Source organism: Poecilia reticulata, chromosome 17 (genome assembly GCF_904066995.2).
Source record: "Poecilia reticulata chromosome 17, P_reticulata-male-v2, whole genome shotgun sequence".
NCBI classification, from domain to species: Eukaryota; Metazoa; Chordata; class Actinopteri; order Cyprinodontiformes; family Poeciliidae; genus Poecilia; species Poecilia reticulata.
This window is the reverse complement of record NC_088846.1, coordinates 20,709,125-20,734,277: the sequence shown is the minus strand read 5'-3', so window position 1 is coordinate 20,734,277 and position 25,153 is coordinate 20,709,125. Positions and strand designations below refer to the sequence as shown.

General features: G+C 38.1%; 1 protein-coding gene across 1 annotated transcript in view; it reads right to left on the bottom strand.

Moving 5' to 3' along the window:
- LOC103479819 (signal transducing adaptor molecule (SH3 domain and ITAM motif) 1) overlaps positions 1–25,153 on the bottom strand; it is a 41,751-nt gene that overhangs the window by 11,678 nt on the left and 4,920 nt on the right. The window contains exons 3-10 of the mRNA XM_081598237.1: positions 8,970–9,092; positions 5,880–5,966; positions 3,584–4,627; positions 2,698–3,258; positions 2,428–2,570; positions 2,233–2,339; positions 2,006–2,148; positions 1,376–1,453 (exon numbers count right to left, since the gene is read on the bottom strand). Of these exons, the coding sequence (XP_081454363.1) occupies positions 1,376–1,453; positions 2,006–2,148; positions 2,233–2,339; positions 2,428–2,570; positions 2,698–3,258; positions 3,584–4,627; positions 5,880–5,966; positions 8,970–9,092 (2,286 nt within the window). The remainder of the gene's footprint in view (positions 1–1,375; positions 1,454–2,005; positions 2,149–2,232; positions 2,340–2,427; positions 2,571–2,697; positions 3,259–3,583; positions 4,628–5,879; positions 5,967–8,969; positions 9,093–25,153) is intronic.

Sequence of the window (25,153 nt, the reverse complement as noted above, 5' to 3'; positions counted from 1 at the left end):
AATCTTAAAACAGGGATAAACAGATTTCAAGCTGAAACTCTAAAGACACATTAGGCCAAACTTAAAAGCGCTGCCATCTATTGTTTCTGTGCTGTTTATTGAGGTGGCAGCAAGAAGGTGGGATTTTGCAACTGAAGTGGATAAGAGGTTTGTTAAGTCTGTCAAAAGTAATTTGTCTTTGAGATGCCATGGTGATACAGGGGTCAAGCACAACCCACGTATGGAGACCTTAAGTGTTCAGGGACCTTTTAGTTTCCACAAAGAACTGTTTCATGGAGCTTCAGGCAGGAACTGTGAGTTGTACCAGATGGTATTGAGTATGCTAGCTGCCGTCCACAGTACCAATATGCCTAAGTGTCAGGTTTATTGGTCACACTAAACTGTCCTGTGATGGCCTAGTCACCTGTCGCAACAATAGTTGCGACTTATTGCCTCCCAACAGGCAATAAGGATGAGTGGTTATAGAGAATGGATGACTGGATGAATGGAGAGGTGAGTGTCTGAAAGGCCTGACAAATGAGAGTTCTGATACCTTAGATTCAAATGGTCTAGATTGAGTTTGTGAAAAATAAGACACTAGTCTAGGCAATATCATTTCATTTAAACCTAAAAGAAAAAAAAAAGCAAAACTCAGTCACTCAACACAGAGCATCTTTATTGTTTTATTGTCTTAAGTGTCTTGGTTGATCATCATTAGCTTGGTGAATTAAAAGAGGGACAATCAAGCATTAAACCAGATTACAAACCACCACTTATTAAGTAATATATGGTACAGTAAAGGCACCTTTTACATCAGCGAGTGGCAATGCAAACACTTGTTTCACCTGTCATACTGTATTTGTCACATTGGATAAATCTTTTTATATTGGTCTAAACTGAATTTACATGTTTTAAGAGCTATGAAATCACTGACAGGTAAGATTCTAAGTAATGTCAGCCCTAAAACAGCAAAACTGCTCAGTGCTCATGATAATATTTGTGATTGGAACCTACTAGTTTAAGAACAGTGACATTTACCTGCACTTTACTTATTTTCCCATACAATATTGGATTGGTTTAGTGAGTAAATGTGAGTGCTTTGCACTGCAAGATTTTATAAGGTACAACATCTTATAAAAAGCTCAGAATCTATGAAGTATTACAAAATAAAAACAGTTTTCACCTTTTCACTCTCCAAAATATAAAAAAACGTTTTTTTTTATTAAAGATTTCCAAGTATAAAATCTGCAAAAAGTGTTAAGTATAGTAATAATGCAAAAATATCAAACAGTACCAAATCTTATAGAATACTATTTACAGATATACATGAATAGAACTGGCTGCACCAAATCCTAATTTGTTACAGCTTACAGACATAACTACAATCTCATGATACTTCTGTACCAAATCTCAGTTGGTACCGTAGAGGGATATCTTTGCTCCTTCTTGGGTTCCACAGTTTGTTTTAAAGTGCCTTGAAGAAACAACAGGCACTAAAAGTAATTATTTAGAATCGTCTTCTCGTCTCCATGGTGCCTGACTGAGCCGGCTTTATCCTTCAGCCTTTAAGTTGAGCTCCTTCCTTCACATGACTCTCCTTATTGTTGCTCCCTCAGCTTCATGCGTAGAGGAAGTAGTCGATGGATGCTATAAAACTGGAACCACCACTATGAAGAGAAAAACATGACATGTAAGGCATATAATTAACATTTACTCAAAAGTATTTATACCCCTTAGATTTGATCACATTTGACACATTACAACCACAAACAAACATTTTTGATTGGCCAAAAGTCTGTGTTTAGAAAAAAACAACCAGCAAGTCACCATCAACAAGTCCCTTTGAGTGAATCATTTAACATACACTTACGTTTAGGCTTTTGCATGACAAAACATGCAAAAGTTTAAGGGGTTTGAATACATGTGCAAGTGTAAGAGGGAAGCAGAGTTTGAATGTCTTAGTTAAAATGTAAAAAGGTACAAACACTTTTGAGACACAGCATTAAGATTTTAAGTAAGTACTGACACTCAGATGAACGTTCACATATGAACCCAATGCGGTCTGTGCAGTAGAAATCGTTCCAGTTAGCATTATGGATAAGACCCGCACAATCCTCTCCATTTACATGACCGTGGGTCCAGTTATCGGGCTGACCAGGTTTCCAGTTTCTGATGATGACAATGCAAATTTGTTAAACTTATTTGTGCCAGTCTGAAGAAATTCAAAAATAAATCTATGAATTTATGACTCACGTAAAAACTGGTATGGTTCCATCCACCCACTTCCAGACATTTTCTTCTTCCTTGTCAGTAAGACCCAACCAGAAATAGCCCTTTGAAATGGCATTTCTTATGAATTGCTGGTGGAAAAAAATAAGAGAGAAATAAACATTTGATGATTATTTTAAATAATTGGTCGAATTATGTCAAATGTGATTTCATCTCTACCTGTTCTTCATTGTCATTGATTATGAGCATATGGGATGATATGTTTTTACAGAACTTGTTTGCTTCATTAAAGTTGAGTCTCTGGGTACCAGAAGAAAAGTAGTAGCAGCTGTCTCCAAACTTTCTGAACTCAGGAGGACAACCTGGAAAACATAAATATAAATATTATCAAGTGAAATGAAAGCATACGTGGATGCAAACTGTCTCTGACTGGCAAAAATCTCTGGAAGTAGCAGATAAATTTAGGTTTTCAATTGACGTGTGACTCACCAGGTGCAGGGGTGGAAGCAGCAGCTGAGGGCTGTTCCTGTGCAGAGTCTTGTGATTTCTCCGTTGGTACTGAGGGTAAAGTCGGTAGGGGAGGTTTGATGACTTGAGGGGCTCTGGTTGGCTTTATATTGACAGAAGACACAGGACCAGGCAAGCCTGGAAGTCCCGGAGGACCAGCAGGGCCAATTGGACCTACAGGCCCACGAGGCCCCTCCAAGCCTGGAGGTCCTGCTGCTCCTCTAAGTCCCTGTGGCCCTTGTGGCCCTGGCAATCCAGGATTTCCATTGGTTCCAGGGTATCCATTTGATCCAGGGTCACCTTTCTCACCAGGGCTTCCAGGTCTGCCTCCAGAGCCTCTAGACCCTTTAGGTCCTGGAAGCCCCTGAGCACCAGTGGAACCTTTTGGACCTGTCCCACCTGCTGGGCCAGTAGGACCTCGGTCTCCTTTTGGTCCCAACAGGCCTGGAATTCCTTTGTCTCCTTTATCTCCTTTATGTCCTGTCTGGCCCATCGGCCCTTGGGGACCTTTATCACCTCTGGAGCCTTTTGGGCCTGGCGGACCTAAATCAATAAAAAAAACCAACAAAAAAACGTGTTTGTATTGGGGTTCTATTGGATCTTAATGAAGAAACATTCAATTGTATCTGTACAATTTACACTTCCATGTTTAATGACTTTTAGGGAGAAACAGCTGTGATCAGGATTAGATCAGTGTCATTTAAACCATGATGCAATTTTACAATCAGTTAAACTTGCTGTCTTCTTTGTCTACAAAAGTTATACCTAAATGTCACAATATCAATGTTGGTTGCCTATATCTAACCCACCATTATTCTAAAAGCAAAATAGTTTCAATAAGCTCGTTAAAAATGTTGCTTGATCTTACCCTGCAGAATGGTGAAGTTGGTAATGAGCTGCGAGTGTTTGCTGTCTATCAGTTTCATCTCCTGCATCACATTGGACAGGTTGTTCACCTCTTGGTCCAACCTGGTTGCAAGCTCATCCTGCTGTGTGCGCAGATCTTTGCTGTTGGTCTTGGCCTCTTCCATAGTGGCATTCAAGTCTGCTAACAGGTCCGTGTGCCTCATCACTGTCTCAGCACAGGATCTCAGGCCGGTCAGGTCAGAACTGATGACACCCAAGATCTGTGTGGCAAAGCTCATGTTTCCTGTCACACGGTCCATGGCGTTCTCATGCTTGTCCAATCGTACTTCCATCTCATCAAACTTTAACGAGGTGGTATTGTCATTGTCTCTCTGGCGATCCATCAGCTCACGCAAGCCTTGGTCATGACTCTCGGTGATGGCTGAGGTGTTCTGGATTTGGATGACCAAAGCATTAAGCTGGGTTCTCAAGTCGTCCAGTGTGTCTCCATTGGAGCTGGCCAGGGCGGAATTATTTGCAGCCAAAACCTGAAGGTTCTGGACCTTTTCTTTCAGCCACTGTGAGTCTGAACGCGTATGATTGGCTGTCTGCTGCAGAATCTGATAGTCATTCTTCAGTTTCTGTACTGCCTGACTAACATCTTCGACTGTCTTCTGTAGCAAGCCGAGCAAGTTGCGCTGCTGTCCTTGGGTGATATTAAGTGAATTGACATTCACTTGAGTCTCACTCTGCACTTTGACCTGCTCCTGGAGCTCAGACTGGAGTCGTGCAGTGTCTGCCTGGAGGTGGTCAATCATTCCACTGTAGGAAGCCAAGGACTGATTGATCCCACGCAGTGAGTCTGCGTTGCCATCCAGGACGCTTTGAAGCGAGACATGGCCATTCTGCATGTTGTCTCCTGTGACTAGCAGGTCTTCTAACATGTCTCTGTTGCTTGTTGCTCTACTGCTAATGTCTTTCAGTTGGTTTTGTAACCCTTCCAGATCTGATTTGAAGGTACTGATTTCACTGGTGGCATTGAGGGACTTCTCTCCTGCTTGATCATCTGTGGAAAAAAAACAAGCAAGTAGCACTAGGTCTGAAACATTTAGAGATGCACTAATTAGGCTGTTCTATGGAATGTTATTACTGCCACTAAGAAAAATGTGTTTCTGAACACTCTCCCGTTACAATAGGATAATTATGGAAACACCTTCATAGGGCTCTAGATGCCACATGATGTTAGGTACAGGATTTACAAGATTGCAACACATTAGTTGTCTTCTACACCAATGGGGTCAAACGAGTCACACCATATCCATGTTGAGTACATTTAAGGTGGTGAAGCAGAAGCCTCTCATAACTCTCCAGCTAGTCAAAGAAAATCGCCACATCTCGAGGATTGGACTGATTTTTCCTTCTGTGTAGTCCCATTCTTGGGTAGGATCCTTCTTGGAGTCATTAATACTATCAATAGTATTAATGATTTCATCCACAATATGGAGCAGCATCAGTATCTCTACATGTCTTACATCAAGTATGATGTAAACCACGACCAATTAATGTAAATTAGCCATTGTAGTCTTCATTATGAATGCAGCATACTACCATAGCCACATAGAGGAAATTACATTTATTTAAATATATTGTGACATTTGCACAATGTAACTGTCATGATGTAATGAGATAATGTCAAAAGAATGTATTTTCTAACAGCAATATGCTTCCATTTTTTTAACCAATACAACATTTTTCCTTTAATGTCACACTTGACAGTTTCAATTTGAACTGACTATAATGTTATATTCTGAGGATTGCAATAAATAAAAGAGGAAACATTTGGTGTAAGTGCTTTGACCAAGGTTGTAGTTTGAAAATGAAGGAACAAGATTATCCCAATGCATTACACCATGGGCACCAAACCTAAAATTGTTGTTGTTGTTTTTTCATTAGAGAACAAAAAATGTGCATGAAATTATATGTCGTATGTTGATGTGATTATAGACCAAAGATTGCTTCAGTTCTTTGCATTGATGGATTAATGAATGGTAACAACAACAACAACAACAACAACAACAACAACAACAACAATAATAATAATAATAATAATAATAATAATAATAATAATAATAATAATAATAATAATAATAATAATAATAATAATAATAATAATAATAATAATAATAATAGTCCAGGGAAAAATTGGCTGATTCCGATCTCTGATCAGGTGATTGGTGCACTTCTATAAATATTATCCCAGACTCAATATGAGGTTCAATTAATGTATGATAAAGCTACCTGATTCCAAACAGTCTTACCTAGTTTCTTTAAGTCTGTTTCAACGGCATTGATCTTGCCTCCATAATTCTGCATGCCCTCAGTGACATTGTCCATCCTTTGGACAACTAGGAAAAGGGCAAAAAAGAGATTGATTGGAAGAGATCCATAGAGAGAATACCACTTTTTTTTTAAAATATGAAAGTGTTAGAAGGTAAGCATCAAAAAGTATTAGTTTAGTTTTCTTTTATAAACATGACATTAATTTAATTAAACCAGCAGAGGGAGCTCCTGTATTCTTCTTTTCACTGCAGCAAGTAACCAGGCAACTGAAACTGTTGACTTGCCAAAGCTAGAGGCTGAGATGTTCAGAAATTCCACTTCACAAGTATGAATATGAAAAACTGCTTAAATTACACATCACCACACGCTAAGTCCAACTGTAATTTATCTTCCCCTCTCCTCTGCAACTAAAGTTCATCTCTCATTTGTGTGTTTTTTTTTTTGCCAGTAGGTGGGTGTCTCAGAACTGGACAGCATCCCAAGCATTTACTGTTATCATTCCAGGAGTGACAAAAACACAAAGCAAAAACATACACTTAGGCCAAACATAACAAAGTCTCAGTTTGAAATACCTCTTGGCCCAACGCTGAGAGACTGAGTTGTATCTTTTTCTACATCTCTTCAACGTCTGTCCAAACCAAACTAATTCTTCTTTTCAATGTATTTTCAGCAGTGCTGGGTTATTGGCGGGTATGTTAAGGTTTCAAAATGTTTAAAAAACCCTAAATTATTCTGTCATATTGCTACCAAAGTTTAAATTTGATTCTTGTTTTATTTTGATGCAAAATGTATAAAACAAAGGGAGACATTGTGTCTCTGGGTTCAGTCAAAGCATGAATGATTAAAGTCATTAATGCATTAAATGAACATTTTCATGAAAAGTCAGAGAAAGGGTCAAAGCCACTGCCTGTCAGCTGGCTGAAAGAAGAATGAAAACTACAGTTGACGAGATTCACGTGACCTGTCTATGAATCAATCTATTCTATTGATTTGCTTATCCAATAACCCAACCAGCTATTATCTGTTTGAATCAGTACCAGTTTCAATATTTGTCCTATTTTAAGGTAAAATTTTTAACATTTTGGACAGCAAGCAGCTGAAGAAACAAATGTTTAAAATTTTAGATAACACATAATTTTAAATCCATCCATCCATTTTCTTGCACCCTTGGTGGGGTCGGGAGGGCTGCTGGTGCCTATCTCCAGCTAACGTTTTGGGCGAGAGGCGGGGTCACCCTGTACAGGTTGCCAGTCTGTCGCAGGGCAACACAGAGACACACAGTACATACCACCATGCACACACACTCTCACACCTAGGGACAATTTGGAGAGGCCAATTAACCTGACAGTCATGTTTTTGGACTGTGGGAGAAAACCGGAGTACCTGGAGAAAACCCACGCATGGACAGGGAGAACATGCAAACTCCATACAGAAAGACCGGGAATTGAACCCAGAACCTTCTTGCTGCAAGGCAACAGCTCTACCAACTGCGCCACTGTGCAGTTCATAATTTTAAATATTTTAGTTAAATTTTCTGTAAATGCTGTGAAAGCTGTGTATTTATTTTAAACATTATGTCAGCGTAAGAATCCTATACCAGACCTTGCCTAATTTATATCCCTCTCTTCTTCTGTGATTCAATATTACAAGAAACCTGTATTGGAAAAGCAAAGCAATTTTTTAATGTAATTTAGCAAAGACTATAACCAAAGATGATTGAAAATTGTGAAAAAATGGTGAAACTATTTTTGTATGAAGATGTCTATTGATGTCCAACTGGGCTTACAAACTTGTTAGCATTGCTCAAATTGGCAAACTAATGTTCAACATTTTCATTTCTGGACAGGATTAATCAACTAACGCAGAGTACTTTTCACCATAATTTCTTAAACAAAATAAGATGTCTATTAACTGTCAGCGTTTGAAGGACTGAGGCTGAAGTGAAGCTTACTTTGGCACTAAAGAGCCTTTGAAGAAAGTTTGCTAACCTAAGTTGCTGGAAATGGTGCAGACACTTTGTGACACAGCAGGTAGCAAAAACACATCTCCAACAGGGTAAAGTATTCAAATGTTGACATGAGGCTCAGTACACAGAGAAGACCAAAGAAAAACAGAATACAGCTTGCAACGGCTTTCTTCAAAGTACAGCTGTTTTTGACACTCGTGAGTGAACTTGTAGTTCACGAGACAACAAATTGGTCCCGGGTAATAAAATTTTTCTTTGGGTTGTTAAGCTATAGTAGTCACTGCCTGGTCATCTGGTATACATTAGAGGCAAACCATCAAAATAGCACGGGCTCCAAGCCAACCCACCCGTAAAGCTGGAAACCTACAACAATCCTGACAAAACTTAAAAGGCAGCAGTCAGCTTTAGATCTCAACTTGTAGATTTTCCAACGAAGGCATTTTGTACTGCCAAAGAGAGCTTTGCAGTGCGTTTGGACCAGACAATACTTTAGAAGATTTTGCTCAGATGTTTTGACAGGTATACAGTGATTGTTCTGGATCACTGTTCTGGATATTGGACAGTTCTCACTCTGCATTCTGACAATGGCTTTGAGGTACTTGAATATATCCCTGTTTTTATTTAATGTCTTCAAAAACATTAAATAAAACGTCTCAAAACACAAACGCTTTGCAGTGAGGCCACTGTCACACAGGGATTTCAAGTCATGACTAATCTTTAAACAAAATCATGTCAGTGAAGAAAAATGTGTCATAAAGTCCTGCTTTAATCAGTAAATGTTTTTCTGAACTTTCTTATATTGCTGACGGGACTGAAATAATAATTTGAAATTCTGCACGAACTCAAATTGCTTTGTGAAATTCCCTAATCTGCAAAACACCAATTTTACCAGCAGAATGTATTAAAGGTTTCCAGAGGAGTCTGAATTTGTCTTTGTAGTTTTGTCACAGTGTAATATAATGTGGAAATTCCAGTAAATGAATGCGGGTGGCACATTTGCTTAAGAAAAAAAAGAAAGAAAAAATAACACTTTTTATGTGTCTTTCAGAAAATGTACAAAATAGTTTACCAAGTGTAACCATTAACTTCCTTTTTAACTTACCTTTGTACCCAAGGACAGCCACTGCTATAGTGAGCAGAGCGCAGAGCACATAGAGGAGAGCGATGGCTGCCCTTAGTGCCCAATCATTTTTACACTTTGTGCACTCAGTACCCTCCTGAATTCCTGCAAAACATAACAGGATCTGTGTTACTAATCTGTCTACAGAATGCAGTAAGTCAGCTTAGTCATATTCATGGATAACAATGAGGGCCAGCTGCTACAACGTAACTAAAGATGGGAAGTAAAATAAAACTAAACAAGCCAAGAAAAAGTGAATGCACTCAGTGTTTTGTTTTCTTTTCATAACTAAGTTAAATCCAACATGTCAACACTGGGACACCCTGAACCTTTTGTCAGCCAAGACTGAACTGAAAACATTTGGTGGCATGAGGAGACAATGCAACTCACAATGAAACTGCAAACACTGTCCATGTGCTAACCATACCGCAACACTGCATTCCTTACCGCCAGCCGATCTACAGCAAGATGACAGAGAAACTTTTTTATAATTCATCTCGCAGATGTTCACTGAAACGTCTTAATAATCCTCTGAAACAATGATTCAATGATAAACATTAAGCAGGATGTTTACTTTGGTTCAATAGAACTGACCAAGTTACTTCCAGCAAGCACAGCAGGAGAGCAGCTGGCCCAGTGATGGGTTTTATGGGAATTGAAACCTATTGAAACTTAATCAACTTTAAATGAAGATATGGCAGTTTATGTGTTTCAATATGGTGGAAAAATAAAGTGTTTAAAAATATTTTATAATACATATTCAATGTGATTTATTTGTGTTCCATTAATACATTTGCAAAAACTGCAAAGCTTTTTTCCTCTTTGTCATATTGGGGCATTTACGTTTAGTGTCCCATTATGACATGGGTCCATAGACCCATTGATTTACATGTAAGCGTTTTGAGGTTGACAGTTAAGGGGTTAAAACAATATTTTATATGCATCTGTAGCAGCATAAAATGTTGAAAATGTGAAGCACTGAATACTTCCTAGATGCATTGTGCCTTAAACTTCAATGTATTTTATTGGGATTTTACACATTAGACCAACCCAAACAGTGAATAACTTTAAAGACAAAGATAAATCTCAAAGAGTTTTCAATTTTACTACAAAGTATTTGTATTCAGCCCAACTAATCAATACTTTTGGTACAGCTTCAGCTACAGGTCTTTCGTGGTATGTCTCTACAACCTTTGACCATTCAAGGAATGGACATTTTGTCCATTGTTCTTTGCTCCAGTTCAGTTAAATTCTCAATAAGATTTGGGCCATGATTTTAACTTAGCCATACAAGCAAATTAACATCCTTTAATCTAAACAATCTCACTATGGCCCTGGCTGTGCATATAGGCTTACTGTCGAACTGGAATATGAACATCCATTCCAGTCTCAAGTCTTTTGCACTGTGTAACACGTTTTTTACAGAAAGGCATCATCATTCTATGTCCACATCCATCATCATGGGGATGGTGTGTTCAGCCGATCTACAGCAAGACGACAGACTACCAGTACAGTGAGGCACTTGACCTAGCAAAAATGTAACTAAGTCATGTAGGGGACACATAACCACACAGAAGAAAGAGATCTGGTCAGAGGAGACCAAGACTGCTCTACATTTGAAATGCTATATTATATCCTCAGATAACTTTCTCCTTTCACACACAGCGACTTGCTCTGTCTCTTTAAGTCATGTCAGCCATGATGAAACTGCAACCAAGAGACTCTATCCTTCCCAGAGATGGGTTGGGCAGGACCGCAAGAGCAGTACTGGGGTTTATCCTCTCAGTTTTGGACCCTCACATCTGTCCAAACATCCCTCCTGACCACCTCAAGGGACCCCTTTATGGACCCAAACTTGAATACGTAGGTCTGTATGATTTGCACTAAGAGCTGCATGACGGGGGCGAATGCAGGGAGCTTGATCAGAGAAACCTCCCTCTGTTCCTTACCACATGCTGATGAAAGTACAACACAACACCATGTAAACAGGCGGCTAGACGGCTGCAGGTCATGGGTCAAGTACAAGGAAGGGACTAGTTTTTTTTGTCTCTCTTGATTAGACTTTGAACCACTGTTGGGGAGCTTTTTGTGTTTATCCCAATAGGAGGGTTTCTTAATTTCAAATACTACCTATCAATCAAATCAGCTATTCCTCTCATATTTCATTTTCACTTATATAACTATATTACTATAAACAACTATAGTAACATGGACATACAAACATATTCAAACTCATAAAACCAGCATGTTGCTCTAACATTTGTTATTAAAACCATCAAAATTTAACGCACATTGTGTTATCAAAGCTGGCAGAGGCAGGATAAGAAACGGACTGAGACTGACCATGTTCTCCCCTCAGCAACACGTCAAGCAAGATGAAAGCCGATGAAAATTCAGTCTGAGGAGTCTAGTTTTGACTCTTTCCAAAGGTGGAACTTTTTCCACTCCTGTGCCTGTCTAACCTTTCAGCCTGCATCCAAGGGTTTTTGCTTAAAAAACAGTTCTGTCTCATATGGTGAACAGACTAAAGATGGTGAGTAAAGGTTTCCAATGAAGGTGCAATGTTTTATTACTCTGGTTTCAGAAAACAACTTCAAGGTTCCTTGGAAGAAATCTTTCTGAGAGCCAAGGACTGTACATATTTGGGGATACTAAGGTTTTTGTCACGTGAAATCGTGTAAAATAACAACTTAGAACTAAATGAAATGTGTTATGTTAGTATAAACAAATCCCTCAACACAAAATTTTAACAAAATATTAGGCATATCCTTGAAACACATGCAAAAAATAAAAACCAAGCAGTTAATGTCATCTGTGTGTGCTGTGTTTTCAGATTTTTCCATTCCAGCCACCTGCGAGATTTAATGTGAGTCAGCAAGTTTCTTATGTTTCATAGTTCCTTCTTACTTTCTGCACATAAACTATCACAGTACATAAACACGCTGACACATGCATCCCACAGACTGCATGAGAACACATGGCCTGGTGCAGAGCACAGGAGGGCTGAGCCTGTTGAGAGTTAAGAGCCTGGACAGCAGCCAGGACGTCCCAATCAACAGGCTGGACCGGAGCCAAATCATTTCCAACAAGTGAATAAATGCCAGAAAAACTTGGAAGAATCAAAATGCTAAACTATGACTGCTGTTTCAGGCTTGAAAGGAAGACATTGTCTGTATAATCTCAACATTTTACTTAAAGTAAAGAAAAGGATGTACTTGTGCTTTAGGATCGAGCCTAATAGACCTGGACAACAGAGCTGTTTCCTGCAGCATTTTCCTGTGAAATGCCAATGAGGCTGGCACTTTTTTTTCTCAAATTTTTAACATCTACAGTTTGTACAACTGCTTTATGGGTATAAACATGAGGAAATGAAGGAGAGTAGGTCTTGTGATGTTTTGGAGTTTTTGTGTTGTTTTTGATACACTCCTGTTCATGTATGCTGATGGCATAAAGTTCAGTGTCCTGCACCATTGTGACTGGGCGTGATAACTTCCCATGATGTTACCACCTTGCTTGAATTTTTCATAATAAAGGATCCACTAGAAATCTGGAAATACATTTCTAATGTTCCATATACAGTATGTCAAAGTGTATGCTATTATGAACATTTCTGATGTATGGACACAATCTAAGATTTTTGCAAACCATGAACAGTTTCAAGAACTTAAGCAGATTTAGAGGATCGGTTTCACCACAGCTTTACGGTAAAAGTAGAGGAGCAGAGATAGACGAAGACGAAAAAGAAAAACAGTAAATGGAAACTGTACGTCAGTTTCCTTTTACTTCACTTACTAGTTTCTGTGAAACTATCTGTGAAACTTTGTACTAAAAAACAAGAAACCACACCATTTCCAAGTACCTGCCATTAGACCAGCGTGCACGCACCATCTCACTCCAGGCTGGCAGTGGAAATTTCCATAGCAACACAAAGAAAGCTTGTACAGCCAGGAGTCTTTTTTGTGTGAAGAGCCTTTGTGCAGAGTGTTAATACTGTCTCATATTCGGTGAACGGGTGGCTACCACAAAATTCCTTTGACTTCACCATCTTCGACATGGGTTTGTCAGAAAGCTAAAAATGTTAACAATTAAAATACCAGTAGTAATATAAACTGACCTCAAGTCACAAATCACAATATAGAAAACTTATATTTTTGTCTCACATTGCATGAAGGAAGAGACATATGTCTTTAAAGTAGCTAAGCTGTGTAATGTTAATTCTTCACCTAAAATCTACAATCAGAAATCCCAATAATTTATTCACACATTGTGGTTAAAGATACAAATTTACAGGCTTGGTTTAATCTAAAAATTTTAATAAAAAAACTATGATTTCAAGTTATCTGCAGTGGAAATTTGAGACAGAAATATAAGGAAAAGGATAACTGTATCATGTAGTGAAAAAGTGCCATTGGATGGTGACCAGAGCCAGGCTGTTAGCCATAGGTTGCAACATTCATTCATGCATACAGGGCTCTTTTTAGTGTTAAGAGTCTATCTCTACTGTGTGTTTAATGGCTCAGCGGGGATCAAGAATGTCTGCCAACTGGGAAGTTGTCTGTTCAAAACTGTGCTTCAACAAGCACAAGTGTCCTTGGGCAAAACATCTGCAAATTGGTGTGTCCATGAATTTGGCTTTCAGTGTGAAAGTGTTTTAGTCAGTTGTTAACACAAAGCAAGGCATATTCAAATTCAGACCATTTAGCATTTAAAAGCACAACAACATGCAATTACCTCCGTAGCCATTCAAGACGGCCGTGGGACAATTTTTATCCTATTTTTTTTCCTAACCTGCATCCATTTTGTACCCAGAAACAAATATTTTTTTCTGACTTGTACTCCACCATAGCGCATCAGTTTTTAGATTTTTAAAAGATTATCGATTAAATAAGGAAATAAATTATAACAAAGATGGTCAAACCTCTGAAATAATGGAATTACATTTAAATTTGATACATTTAAATGGAATCAATGTATTGGTAAATAATTTACTCAAGTTTTTAAATTACATTTCTGTTGATGCACAAATTACAAGATATGACCCCTGATCATAATAATCCTGCTGATAGATGTAGTTTACTGAACATACATACCAATATTTACTTTAGATGATAGCAAAGGTTTTTATTGATTGGTTATCAAAACAGGAAAAACACCAAACAAGGTTAGTAAAAACCTAACATAATGTCAATATTAAATGTCCTGTGCAAGCAGCTCTGTCTCTCAACCAGAGATTGAGAATATTATGAAGAATGAAATACACTGGAGGCTTGTAGCATGTGTCCAACATGAGGTTTTCTTGCCTCTAGCCAATAACAGACTCCAGTGATATATTCGGTCTCGGTACAATTCACCAAGACTTTGAACATCTACATTGCTCTGCAAATGTATTTTCGGCATAATTCCCACTGACTAACCTTATCTAAGTGGAGCTTTTTAGTAGTGTCACTACCTAAATTGGTGACTTAGATGTGTAACACATGCAGATCGACTTCAACCTTTGCCGCCTCTGTTCTTTCAAACAACAGCAAGAAATGTCCAGAAGGTGTTCTATGGCCGTGACTTTTCACATAGGATCTCTGTATACCAGAGACTTTCCTCCATGTTTGCACCTCCAACTCTTGCCTATGTTTAGTCTTGCAAAAAGCTATTGTTTTTAAAAATCCTTACCCAATGGAGAGACTTTCAAAAATTCTGTGTGGACTCCATATCCATGATTATATCAAAAAATTATAAAATAATAATTTCCAAATAACAGAAAAAAGTAGATTTTTTATGGGTTGCTTTTAAAGAATGTGTCTCTTTGTCCTGACTCTGTACATGAAGCATACAAGTTGAGCAAGAAATATTAATGACTGAGAGAAAACATAAGAGTAAAAATTTTACATTTGTTTGGATTGAATATTTAGGCTGCTTAGGTAATACTAACAGTCACCCTTTCAGGTATTTGGATGTAATTGTCATCAACAGTGTTTGACTTGTGTTATTTATCTCTTTTGGTTTTATTCATTTTTCATTCATTTGTTGCAACCATGTTAAACTCACAGCGAGGCTTATAAAACACATGGAGGTTTCGGTGTCCTCTGGCTATTACAGCTAGCATGAGGGAAGCTACCACTGCAACAAATTACTACAACATTGGGTTGTCTAAATTGCTGAGTCAGTCAAAGCATGTCTGGGCTCTTTCTGTTTTTTTTTCTATTCAGTCTTCACTAACAGGTTTATGATTCTTTAAAATGAGACCCAGAGCTCTCAAAACATCTGGGTCTGGTTACAGCTGAGCCAAAAGAGGACGCATGAAAACATTTGATACATCATTCCTTCATAGTAAGCATGACGAGAAAGACGGGATTAAGTCTTGAGTTTGCTATTTTCAGTGTTTATATAAGAACCACATTCACAGCTCTATTCAATTCCCTCTTACAATGATAATAAAAAGCAGTGGGCCAGGCTTACACAGGAATGTTAAAGTTATTAAAAAACATTGACACATATTGTGTCCTATGATGTGAAGGCTGAGATTGTTTAAAAAAGTGCAAAAAAATGTATATGCATGTTAAATATAATTTAATCAAATTCAAATTGATTTAACCTATTAGTAAAAAAAAATACTATTTTAGTTTGATTTAACCCTAATTTGATAAAGATGGTGATATAATGGTAATATAATTTAGGTTCAAAATTCTAATTTCTACTGAAGCTTTGTAGAGAGAAGAACAATAGCAGAAGCGAGTTCTATATTTTAATATCTGAATGTTGAAATGTAATAACTCCTGGCTGCCATACGAGGCTGCGGTATTTAAAAGCACAGACACTTTCTAACTGACCAAAAAGTCGGTCTTAAAACTGAGATTTAAAATCCAGTAAAACAGTGAACATGGAGTGGATTAGATGGCATTTTCTGATCACATCTGTGTGCGGTTACATTCAGACAGGCTATGACAAATGGGCCATGTGCCGTAATCCTCAGGGGCAGATTTTTGAGAACATACACGGGCTTCTTCAACTAAGTTGCACCACTGTTTGGAAAATTTTATGATGTTGGGTTGAATATCAAATGACTCTCTTTTTCACTCAGTAGCTGCTCCTAAATCGCATTCTCTTCTCTCCTCCCTTCGGTCGTCAAGTGCAAGATGAGATATTACAGTTTGGGTCACATCTGCTGGTTAATACCAGCTCAGTGATGCAATTTAGCTTGTCATTTTAACTCGCTGAAATAAAGTGAAATTATGGCAGACAGATTTTCTTTATTTTGCTCAGACTTCATATTTACCACAAAAGTAAAATACATTTGCTCACCAGCCCTGAATTATGCAATATGTCTCACATTTTGACACATTGCAACCACAAATATCAATTTATTTTACTGAGAATGAACATGTAGATTGTCCTAAAGCAGAAGGAAAGTGATATGTAGCAAAGTGTAGCTTGTTCATGTGCAGCCACTCTGTTATCAATGCTATAATTGGCTATAATTACTTACCAATAAGTGGCAATATGAAGAAAACGACACAAAGTGACAATTAAGTACATCAATTAAGTTCTTCCTGCTGTCTTGATATCTTACCCACAACTTTCTTCAAGAATGTTCAGGCTCTAAAAGCATCCTACCTGATTCAAGTAGTAAAGCTATTCCTTTTATCAGATGTTTTTCCCCAGGCACTAAAAACAGCAGCTATCAAGCCGCTGCTAAAAAATAACAATCTGGGCAAGTCACTACTGCAAAATTACAGACCAATCTTCAACCTTCAATTCATCAGGAAAATGATTTGAAAAGCTGTTTCAACGGTTGATTAGGTTCTTAACAATGACCAACCACTTAAATGTCTTTTAATTTGGTTTCTGCACTCGTCAAAGTGTTCAGTGACATTTACACATACGTAGACTGTGGAAAAACCACAGTGCTGGTACTGCTGGACCTCAGCGAAGCAATTCGACACTGTTGACTATGAAATATTGCTGAAAAGACTGGAGAGCTGGGTTGGACTCTTTGGTCTACCTTGACTGGTTCAAGAATAGGGAGTTCTTTGCATCATTGGATAACTTTTCACCTGAGTTGACAAAAATTGCATGCGGGGCGACCCAAGGTTTTATCTTGGTGGCCTGCTAGTTTAATATCAACATGCTTCTGCTAGCTAAGATCATCATAAGTAACAAGATAAATTACCATAACTATGCAGATGATACACAATTGTACATGTTTACATTAGCCATTTTCTTCCTCTTTTTTCCATTTTATAATTATGTGCTAATTCATGTCTGTCTACTTCATAAAATCCCAATAAGATATATGTGTAAGTTTATGGATTAAAAATACTTCTGGAGGGCTTCGTTTTGTAATCATGATAATGATTAAGATAGTCCTGTCTCTGAACCACATTTACTGGGTTTTTTTTACTGACCACAAATTGAACATTAATATATTTTAATCTATAACAATGACGTTCAGTGAATAGGTTATATAGTACAAACAGATTACCTAAAATATAGTTGCAGCCAAAACACAATGCAAGAAAACACTTCTTTCATCGCCAACCTTCCTCCATCCATCCATCCATTTTCTTACACCCTTGTCCCTCAGTGGGGTCGGGAGGGTTGCTGGTGCCCATCTCCAGCTAACGTTCCGGGCGAGAGGCGGGGTCACCCTGGACAGGTTGCCAGTCTGTCGCAGGGCAGCCAACCTTCATGCACTAATTAATTAATCAATTAATTAATTAACTGGTTGTCCTCTTCAGAACCAACACAATTCTCTTTAAAATGCAATAAAAAACCTTCTCTTTAGAAAAGACATTTTTACAAGCATGCATTTAGGGAAACATGGAAACCATAACTCAACTTTATTGGACGTAGAACAGAAAAGAAAACCTTCTCACTATTCCTACTCATGTTCCAACGACGGTATGTTGGAATGAGTTTATTTCATTAGAACCTCAGTGAAGCAAAGCAAACTGACCATTCACATACTTTGGGTGTCGTTCAACATCTGTTAAAATGTATTACATGATTTCCACAGATACATACGTTTATGTATTTTCATATATTGCTGCATATGCAGCTTAGTTAAAGGTTTTATCAATAAATGATTAGATAAGTGTGTTTGTGTAATGGCAACCTCAGGAAAATTAAAAACTGTGGCTCACTACACACAAAACTATGTGGACTTTTTTTTGTTAAACAGTCTTGATGTGAAATCCTATGAGTTCAAACCAAACAGGACCTCTTAGCCAACACACTGAAAAAGTCAAACTGAGTGCCTTCATATCTTGGGAATCATTTTATTATAAAAAACTAAACTTAAAAGCTTTGAGTCAGGAAATTTAGTTGGCAGATCGTTTTCTGTTGCCTTATGTAAGCAGATCACTTTTAAAAGTCCCTCATGGATTCTTTGTCAGCAGATTAGTCATGATTTGATCAACACACAGCAATTAATGATAGTGAAAAAGTGTTAGACGTTTGACATTTATAGAGTCAAAACAGATGTTTGCTTTAGCTGACAAATTTCTTTTGAGTAGAGGTATAGAAATCATCGCACTTTCACTTTTGCAAGGAGCTGAAGTATGACCTTAACATGGGCGAAAGTGGCAGAAAATGTGCTGTCAAAAATATTTAAATAATAATGACGATCATCTTTGAAAAAGAAAATCTGAGCTCTGTGGCTTCTGGGCACAGGAACTCAGAGAAATAGGAAACACTGAGCAGAAATGGAAAGAAAAAGTGTGAAAAAAAAGAAAAAGAAAATCCAAGAGCAGAGAATCCATGAAGGTAGGGACAGTGCAACTATTCACTGGTGTCTGTTATATGAACTCATTCAGCTGTTTACTGTTTCATGAGGTCCATTGAAAGTACAAATTACAACAACAACAACAACCAGCATCAAGCAACAAACCGTAACCACTAACATTAAAGCATCACTACGATTCATCTACGGAAAAACTGAGATTCCACATTTTACACACAAAAGATTTTAGCACTAATTAGGAATGAGTAAATGACTCATTCAAAGCACACAGCTACTGAGCAGACTGACTTTGTGGGTTCCACTATATTGTTTTTATTGGATGGTGGTAATGTGGAGAACAGTGGGAGGAAACTGGAGTACCCGGAGAAGCATGTAAACATGTAACCTCTTTGCAGGAAGAACATGTAGAGAATCGGACCCAGAACCTTTTTGCTGCAAAGCAACAGTTCTACCAACTGTGCAACTGTGAATAAATTGAATTCAACTAAACTCTATTAATTCAAGAAGACAAAGAAGAAGAGTGCCTTTCAAAAACTAAAATGAAAAAGCGTGTTATGAGTTAAGACTAGAAAAAAATGCTTGAGAAGAACACATTGGTTAAGAAGAAGTGTAAAAAATCATAGCAGTACCAAAAGAATGATATAATCAGGCAATCTAATGCATTTTATAACCCCCCCCCCAGATAATTAAAAACAAATGAAATATGAATTGATTGTTCCTCAGGCTCCAAACATGAAAATTGTAAAAGAAATTTCTTATCCTTTCATGACAAAGCAATGTTACAGTGGCTATTTAAACTTCTTCAAACACAGTCTAAAGATTTAAGGCTCCAATTATTCTCATAACAACGCTACATCCAAGTAAAGCTAACTGAACTGTGTAAAAGGTAATTAAGAGCTATGACTTGGTGTTCCAGATGTTCGTTGTTTGAAATATTTCATCAAGTTCCTATAAAACTTAGCTTATTATAGAGAGCAGTCCTAATCTCCGTCTCTGGTGTCTGTTTAACTCACTGAGAGTTAAACGGCACGCATACGGATCCAGTAAAGAAGAAACTTCAATAAAGGTTGTACTTCCTAAACTCAAAGTGTTGCTTTGTTTTACACACCATATTATTTCATTTCTAGGAATGTAATTCCTTTGTTACCGGAATGCAGCAGTTTCCATAAAAATGAGCATTGCGTAAGTGTGAATAATAATAAAAAAAAGTTATTAAATTGTAATCAAGCGGGGGAAAACAAACAAAAATCAAACAAAAAAAGAAAAAAAATCATTACAGTATATATAATGAATCCCAGGATGAACTTTCACAGATATCTATCTGTGTCCCTGGAAGAAATTTTAAATATCAGAGCCTCACTAATTTTACCCTCCCCACCACAACATGAGCATAAATAAACCGAGACATGTTTTGTTACTTCAGTTCAGAAGACTTCATTATACTCTCATGTAAGTCCAAAACCGCTGTGTCTGTGAGCCGAAGTTGAAGAACACTGGAGTTAAATCTTAGCATCCATCTGTGCAGATGGGATTTTTTGTGGTTGTGGCTGCTGGCTGTGCAGCCCACCATGGAAGCAATTCCAAAACTGAATCAGCAACAACCTTAGCTCAGCCCGATGTGCAGCACCCCGTCCCCTTCTGCAACCCTCCTGTTTATAAGCTTTATCGGCCAGCTGAGCCAGTAAAACCACAAAGCGTGGACCAAACCAGCCGTCCAGCCAAGAATGGCTTTACTTTGTGGGAAAAGACGCTGAGAACAGGGAAGATAGTATCTGAGTTCCTGTTTTACCGTGGTCCATATCACAACCAGAGGAGAAATTATGCAATGCACCAGTAAAATAAGTGTTTAGAAATTGATACCACATGCAAAGTCTCTAAGGTACAAAATAGTGAAGCAACAAGTCACCAGGTCATTACCCTGCCTTCAGACATCTGATTGTTTGTCCGACATAAATCTTTAATATTGTGCTGACATCCAAATAAGAGGGCAAGCAAAACCTCACACACTTGATCTCAGAGTTCTACCACTTCTGAAGGAGACAGAAACAGGCACAAACCAGAGAATTAAGATCAACACCAAATCAGGAGGCATCTAGAGAGTAAAGAGTTTTTATGCAAACTTCAAAGTTCCAGTAAAATCTTGGTGGTTCCAGCATTAAAGCTGAATAGTCTGTTGTAAATTGTGCCTGCGTTTCTACCATACAATGTGTATTTTCTTTGCAAGCAGCAATAAAGGACACATGAATAATTTTCACTATCAGCTTGAACTGGGTCATCCAACCTTTGGCCAGTCTTCCTTAAATGTTCCTTAGACGTTCCTTTAATTTTTCTTTGAGACTCTTTGGATAGCGATATATTTTCTTTGTTCAGCCTCCAAGGCACTGGCCACTTTTACAGTGGCATTTTCCTTACTTCCACAGATTGCATAAAGATTTCACTTAGATACAGACCATGTTATCAGGATTTTCACTCACCAGCAACTTTTTTAAATACTTGGTATGTGGTTAGACCCCCTGCTCCTGCAGAGCTGCCCCAACTGTTTATAATATAGATTCAACAAGGTGTGGGAAACATTTTAGTTCATATTGTCATGACAGCTTCCTGCAGTTCCACTACATCCAAAAGATATCGTATTAGATTCAAGTCTGATGACGCTGTAATGCAGTGAACCAATGGTCAGAAACTAGCTTGAGATGATGGAGGTGAATTGTGACTTGGTTACTACCGATTAGCTAAGAACAGAAACTCTCATTTTTATTGGCAGCAGCTTGTTGTAGTGCTGTTAAAACAGGTGAAACTCTGGTTAAATGATTAGGAGGCATACTCATGGGACATTTTTATGTTTCAGAAACAGAATTTATCTCCTGAGCGTATCAGCTTGACCTGGTTCTTCAAATGTGATCGCAACAGATAGAGGTGAAGTTAAACTGGAACGCTCTGTAGGACTGAACATTGTATAGCTGACCCCACAAAAAATAACATTTCCCATCAGTGTTCTTGTGTGAGAACGTGTGTACGTTATCAGAAGAAAACATGCCTTCGTTTGTCTTTTTAAACATTTGGGAACCTTGCAAATGGAAAAAACTCCTTACTGTTAAACCCAACCAAGCCAATCCAGTATGTTGGTAGAGGGCCAACATAAGCACAACCACAGAAACAAAAGCGCTACAGTCAGCTCAGGGAGCTGGACGGTGAGCAGCACTATAACTCACGCCAAAGCAAAACAAACCGAAAAAATTTCTTTTGAACTTTCTTTGTATTATAAATAGAGGATGCAGTGAGGTTTGAGTTGGCCTCTTTGGGACCAGCAGGCCTCCATTGGGTTACACAGCATTGCAGAAGTAGATGTGCAATTTCTTCACTGAAAATTAACTGAGACACTTCTAATATTGAGCCTGTTATTTCTGTGACGGAGCCAAGCATGGCTTTGAACAGAGATCTTGACAAACATCTATGTGAGAGAAGACACCCTATCAGATGACAGAGGGTTAAAGGCGTTCTGTTGAAATTGGCCCAGATCTCCCGTGGGGGAGTGGTGAAAAAGAAAATTTGATGAGGTCGGTTAAGATGATTCCAGTCAAAACTACAGCAGCAACATACAAAAGCCACTCACACACAGAAGCTCCTTTGCAAATCCATTTTTTAAATCATTTAACAGTTTGAGAAAAACTAACTCTAGTTTATTGCATGAAGGAGAATCCAAAAGAGAATTAAAAATCCAACAGTTCGATCGGATTTTTGTTTCACTTTTATCAAAAGTAAATCATACATCAGTGCCTCCCCATGGCTTTAGCAAATCCTGTCTAGCACAAGGTGCCAAAGAAGGGTTTGTCAAGTTCTTATTAACGTCTGCATGTCAGACGCACAAAATAAATAATAGAATCAGAACTTAATCCGGACATAATTGCTCTAAGGGTTCTGGATAGTTGACCTGAGCCCCATCCAAGTCTGTCCTCAATTTGAGCAGAAATGCTTGTTGCATACTTTGGATTTTCTCACAGCAGGATGCAGATATTCTGCCCCTGTCTGGCATGCATTATGCCTCTCTTCTATTGGTCGATTGAGTACTAACCAAAGATTTTGTGACCGATAAAGACCCGAAACAATTTGAACAAATCATCCAAGCAAATATTATACCTGTGCTGTTTTATCTGTGTACATCAGATAAAATAAGAAAGGATTGTTTCTGCTTTCTTCTTGTGAAGTTAACCTTTTTCACGATCTCTACAATGCCTGTGCTTCTTTCCTCCTTTGTCTCCCCCCCTCTCTGACTGCTTTTTATTAAAAACACAAGAGTAATCTTTCATTAGGATACCAGAGCACACACACAGCATGCATGCATGCCCTGGAGTAGGGTCGTAAGTAGAAGGCAGGCATTTTGAAGACATTCTTTTCTCATAATAAAGTCCCCGTAAATTAAAGCCACTCGCTGTTTTGCTCCCAAAAATAAGTCAGGCAAGGAATGTGACTCCTCTGCTCAAAATAAGTGTTGACAAATGTTTCCCCGGTGAAAAAAAAAAAAAAATGAAAAAAAACTAAAATCAAAAACAACCCTGACAATATTAAAAAAAAAAGTAAGTTGAAAAACTTTTTGAAGAAAAAAATAAGTTTGCCTCTTCTCTTGCACACAAACCTGGATCCTGACTCCTGTACACTCCACCTCTCCTGCTTTCTGCGTTAACAAGTTTGCGTTGCATAAACTTCCAGTACGGACACAGGAAGCAAATCGGCAGCGTCTCAGGTTTGGATTCACAGTGGAAAAATAAACCCTCTGTGGAAAGCAGATGCCAGAATGAGTTATGTACTTCATTCCTCTCCTTGCTAAAAACATATGAATGGCAGAGCAGCCAGAGTTTTCTGTCAGTGCACAAGTATGTGTGGTAGACAAGGAGTTTACATGTTTGGAAAAGGCATTTGCTTTTTTCCCCCCATAGATGAAAAGATTTAGTTCAGAGCAATAAACTGGGTGAGCAGGAGCCATGAGGTTTTTTAATCAAAGGGCAAAACAAAAGCTGAATTACTAAACCTTTTTTTTTTTTTTTTTTTTACATTTTGTCGCACTTTTGTTACAGCAAGAAACATCAGTGCATTTTACTGGGATCATATAATTAAGCAACATTAAGCAGTGCATAAGTGGAGCAGGGTGGTGTGCATTTGTATTCAAGCTTTTCTACACTTTTTACTCTCATCTGCATCATAGTTTTTAGACCAAGATCTCAAGATTAGAAAATGTCATGGAGCACTGTTCATAATCTGTAAAAGAAAAGGGACAACAAACCTAACAGGACATAGATGTCCACCTAAACTGACTGGGCAAGGAGAGCACGTATCAGAGAAGCAGCTAAAAGCACAACTGTAACAATAAGGGAGATCTGCAGTTCAGGGAAAGGAACCTGTTGACAGCATAACTATTTGTCACACACCATACAAATCAGGACTCCAGCTAATAATGGCACGAGGAAAGCAGCTGCTCGACGAAATGTACATTTAAGGTTTGTCACATGTAGAAGACAGCAGCCACGTGAAAGAAAGGCTCTAAAATGCAACAGTTTTAGCATACACACAAAGTACTATGAGTGAAAAACTAACATTGTTCTTCACCATGATCACACCATTCCCAGAGCGAAACACAGTGGTGGCAGCATCGTTATGCCGGGATGCTTTTCTTCAGCCTTGTCAGAACCGATGGCAGAATAGACGAATATAAAAAATGTACAATCCTGAAACATAACCTATTACTTCAGACTGTAAATGAGATCCACCTTCAAGCAGAAGGTGCTACAACACAATGGTTTAGCTTGATGGGTAATCACGTGTTAGAATAACTCGGTCAAAGTTCAAACCTAAATCTTATCGAGAATCTGCGACGAGACTTGAAAACCCACGTTCACTGAGACTCTCCATTAAGTCTCACTGAGCTTGAGCTATTTTGCATAGGACTGGCAAAAAAAATAAAAAATAAAAAATCAGTCACTAGATGTGGAAAGTTGATAGAGACATATCCCAAAAGATTTGTAACTGTAACTGGTGGTTCTACAAAGTATTTAAAATCTCAATGCAACACTTTGAAGTTTATGGCTGAAAAGAGTTAAACGGGTGTAAATACTTTTGCAGAATGATGTATTTCTCCATAGTATTTATACTCAGTCAAAGTAACTACCACGTAATGAAGGCTCTGTGAATGTTTTGTAGGAGTTTATTTATTATCAGATACTTAGAAGATGGATTTTATGTGGAGTGATCCTTTAACCTGGGAGCTGATTGTGTACAGCTGTTTGGTAACCAAATGTCAAGCCTATGCATAAAACACACATATGTTCAAAATAAATAACAAATGCATTAACCCCATTTTGGTGATGTTAAGTTGTCCATATCAAGACAAATGTTTAGTTTGGAACCAAGAAAATCCAAACTGTCCACTTATTAAAAG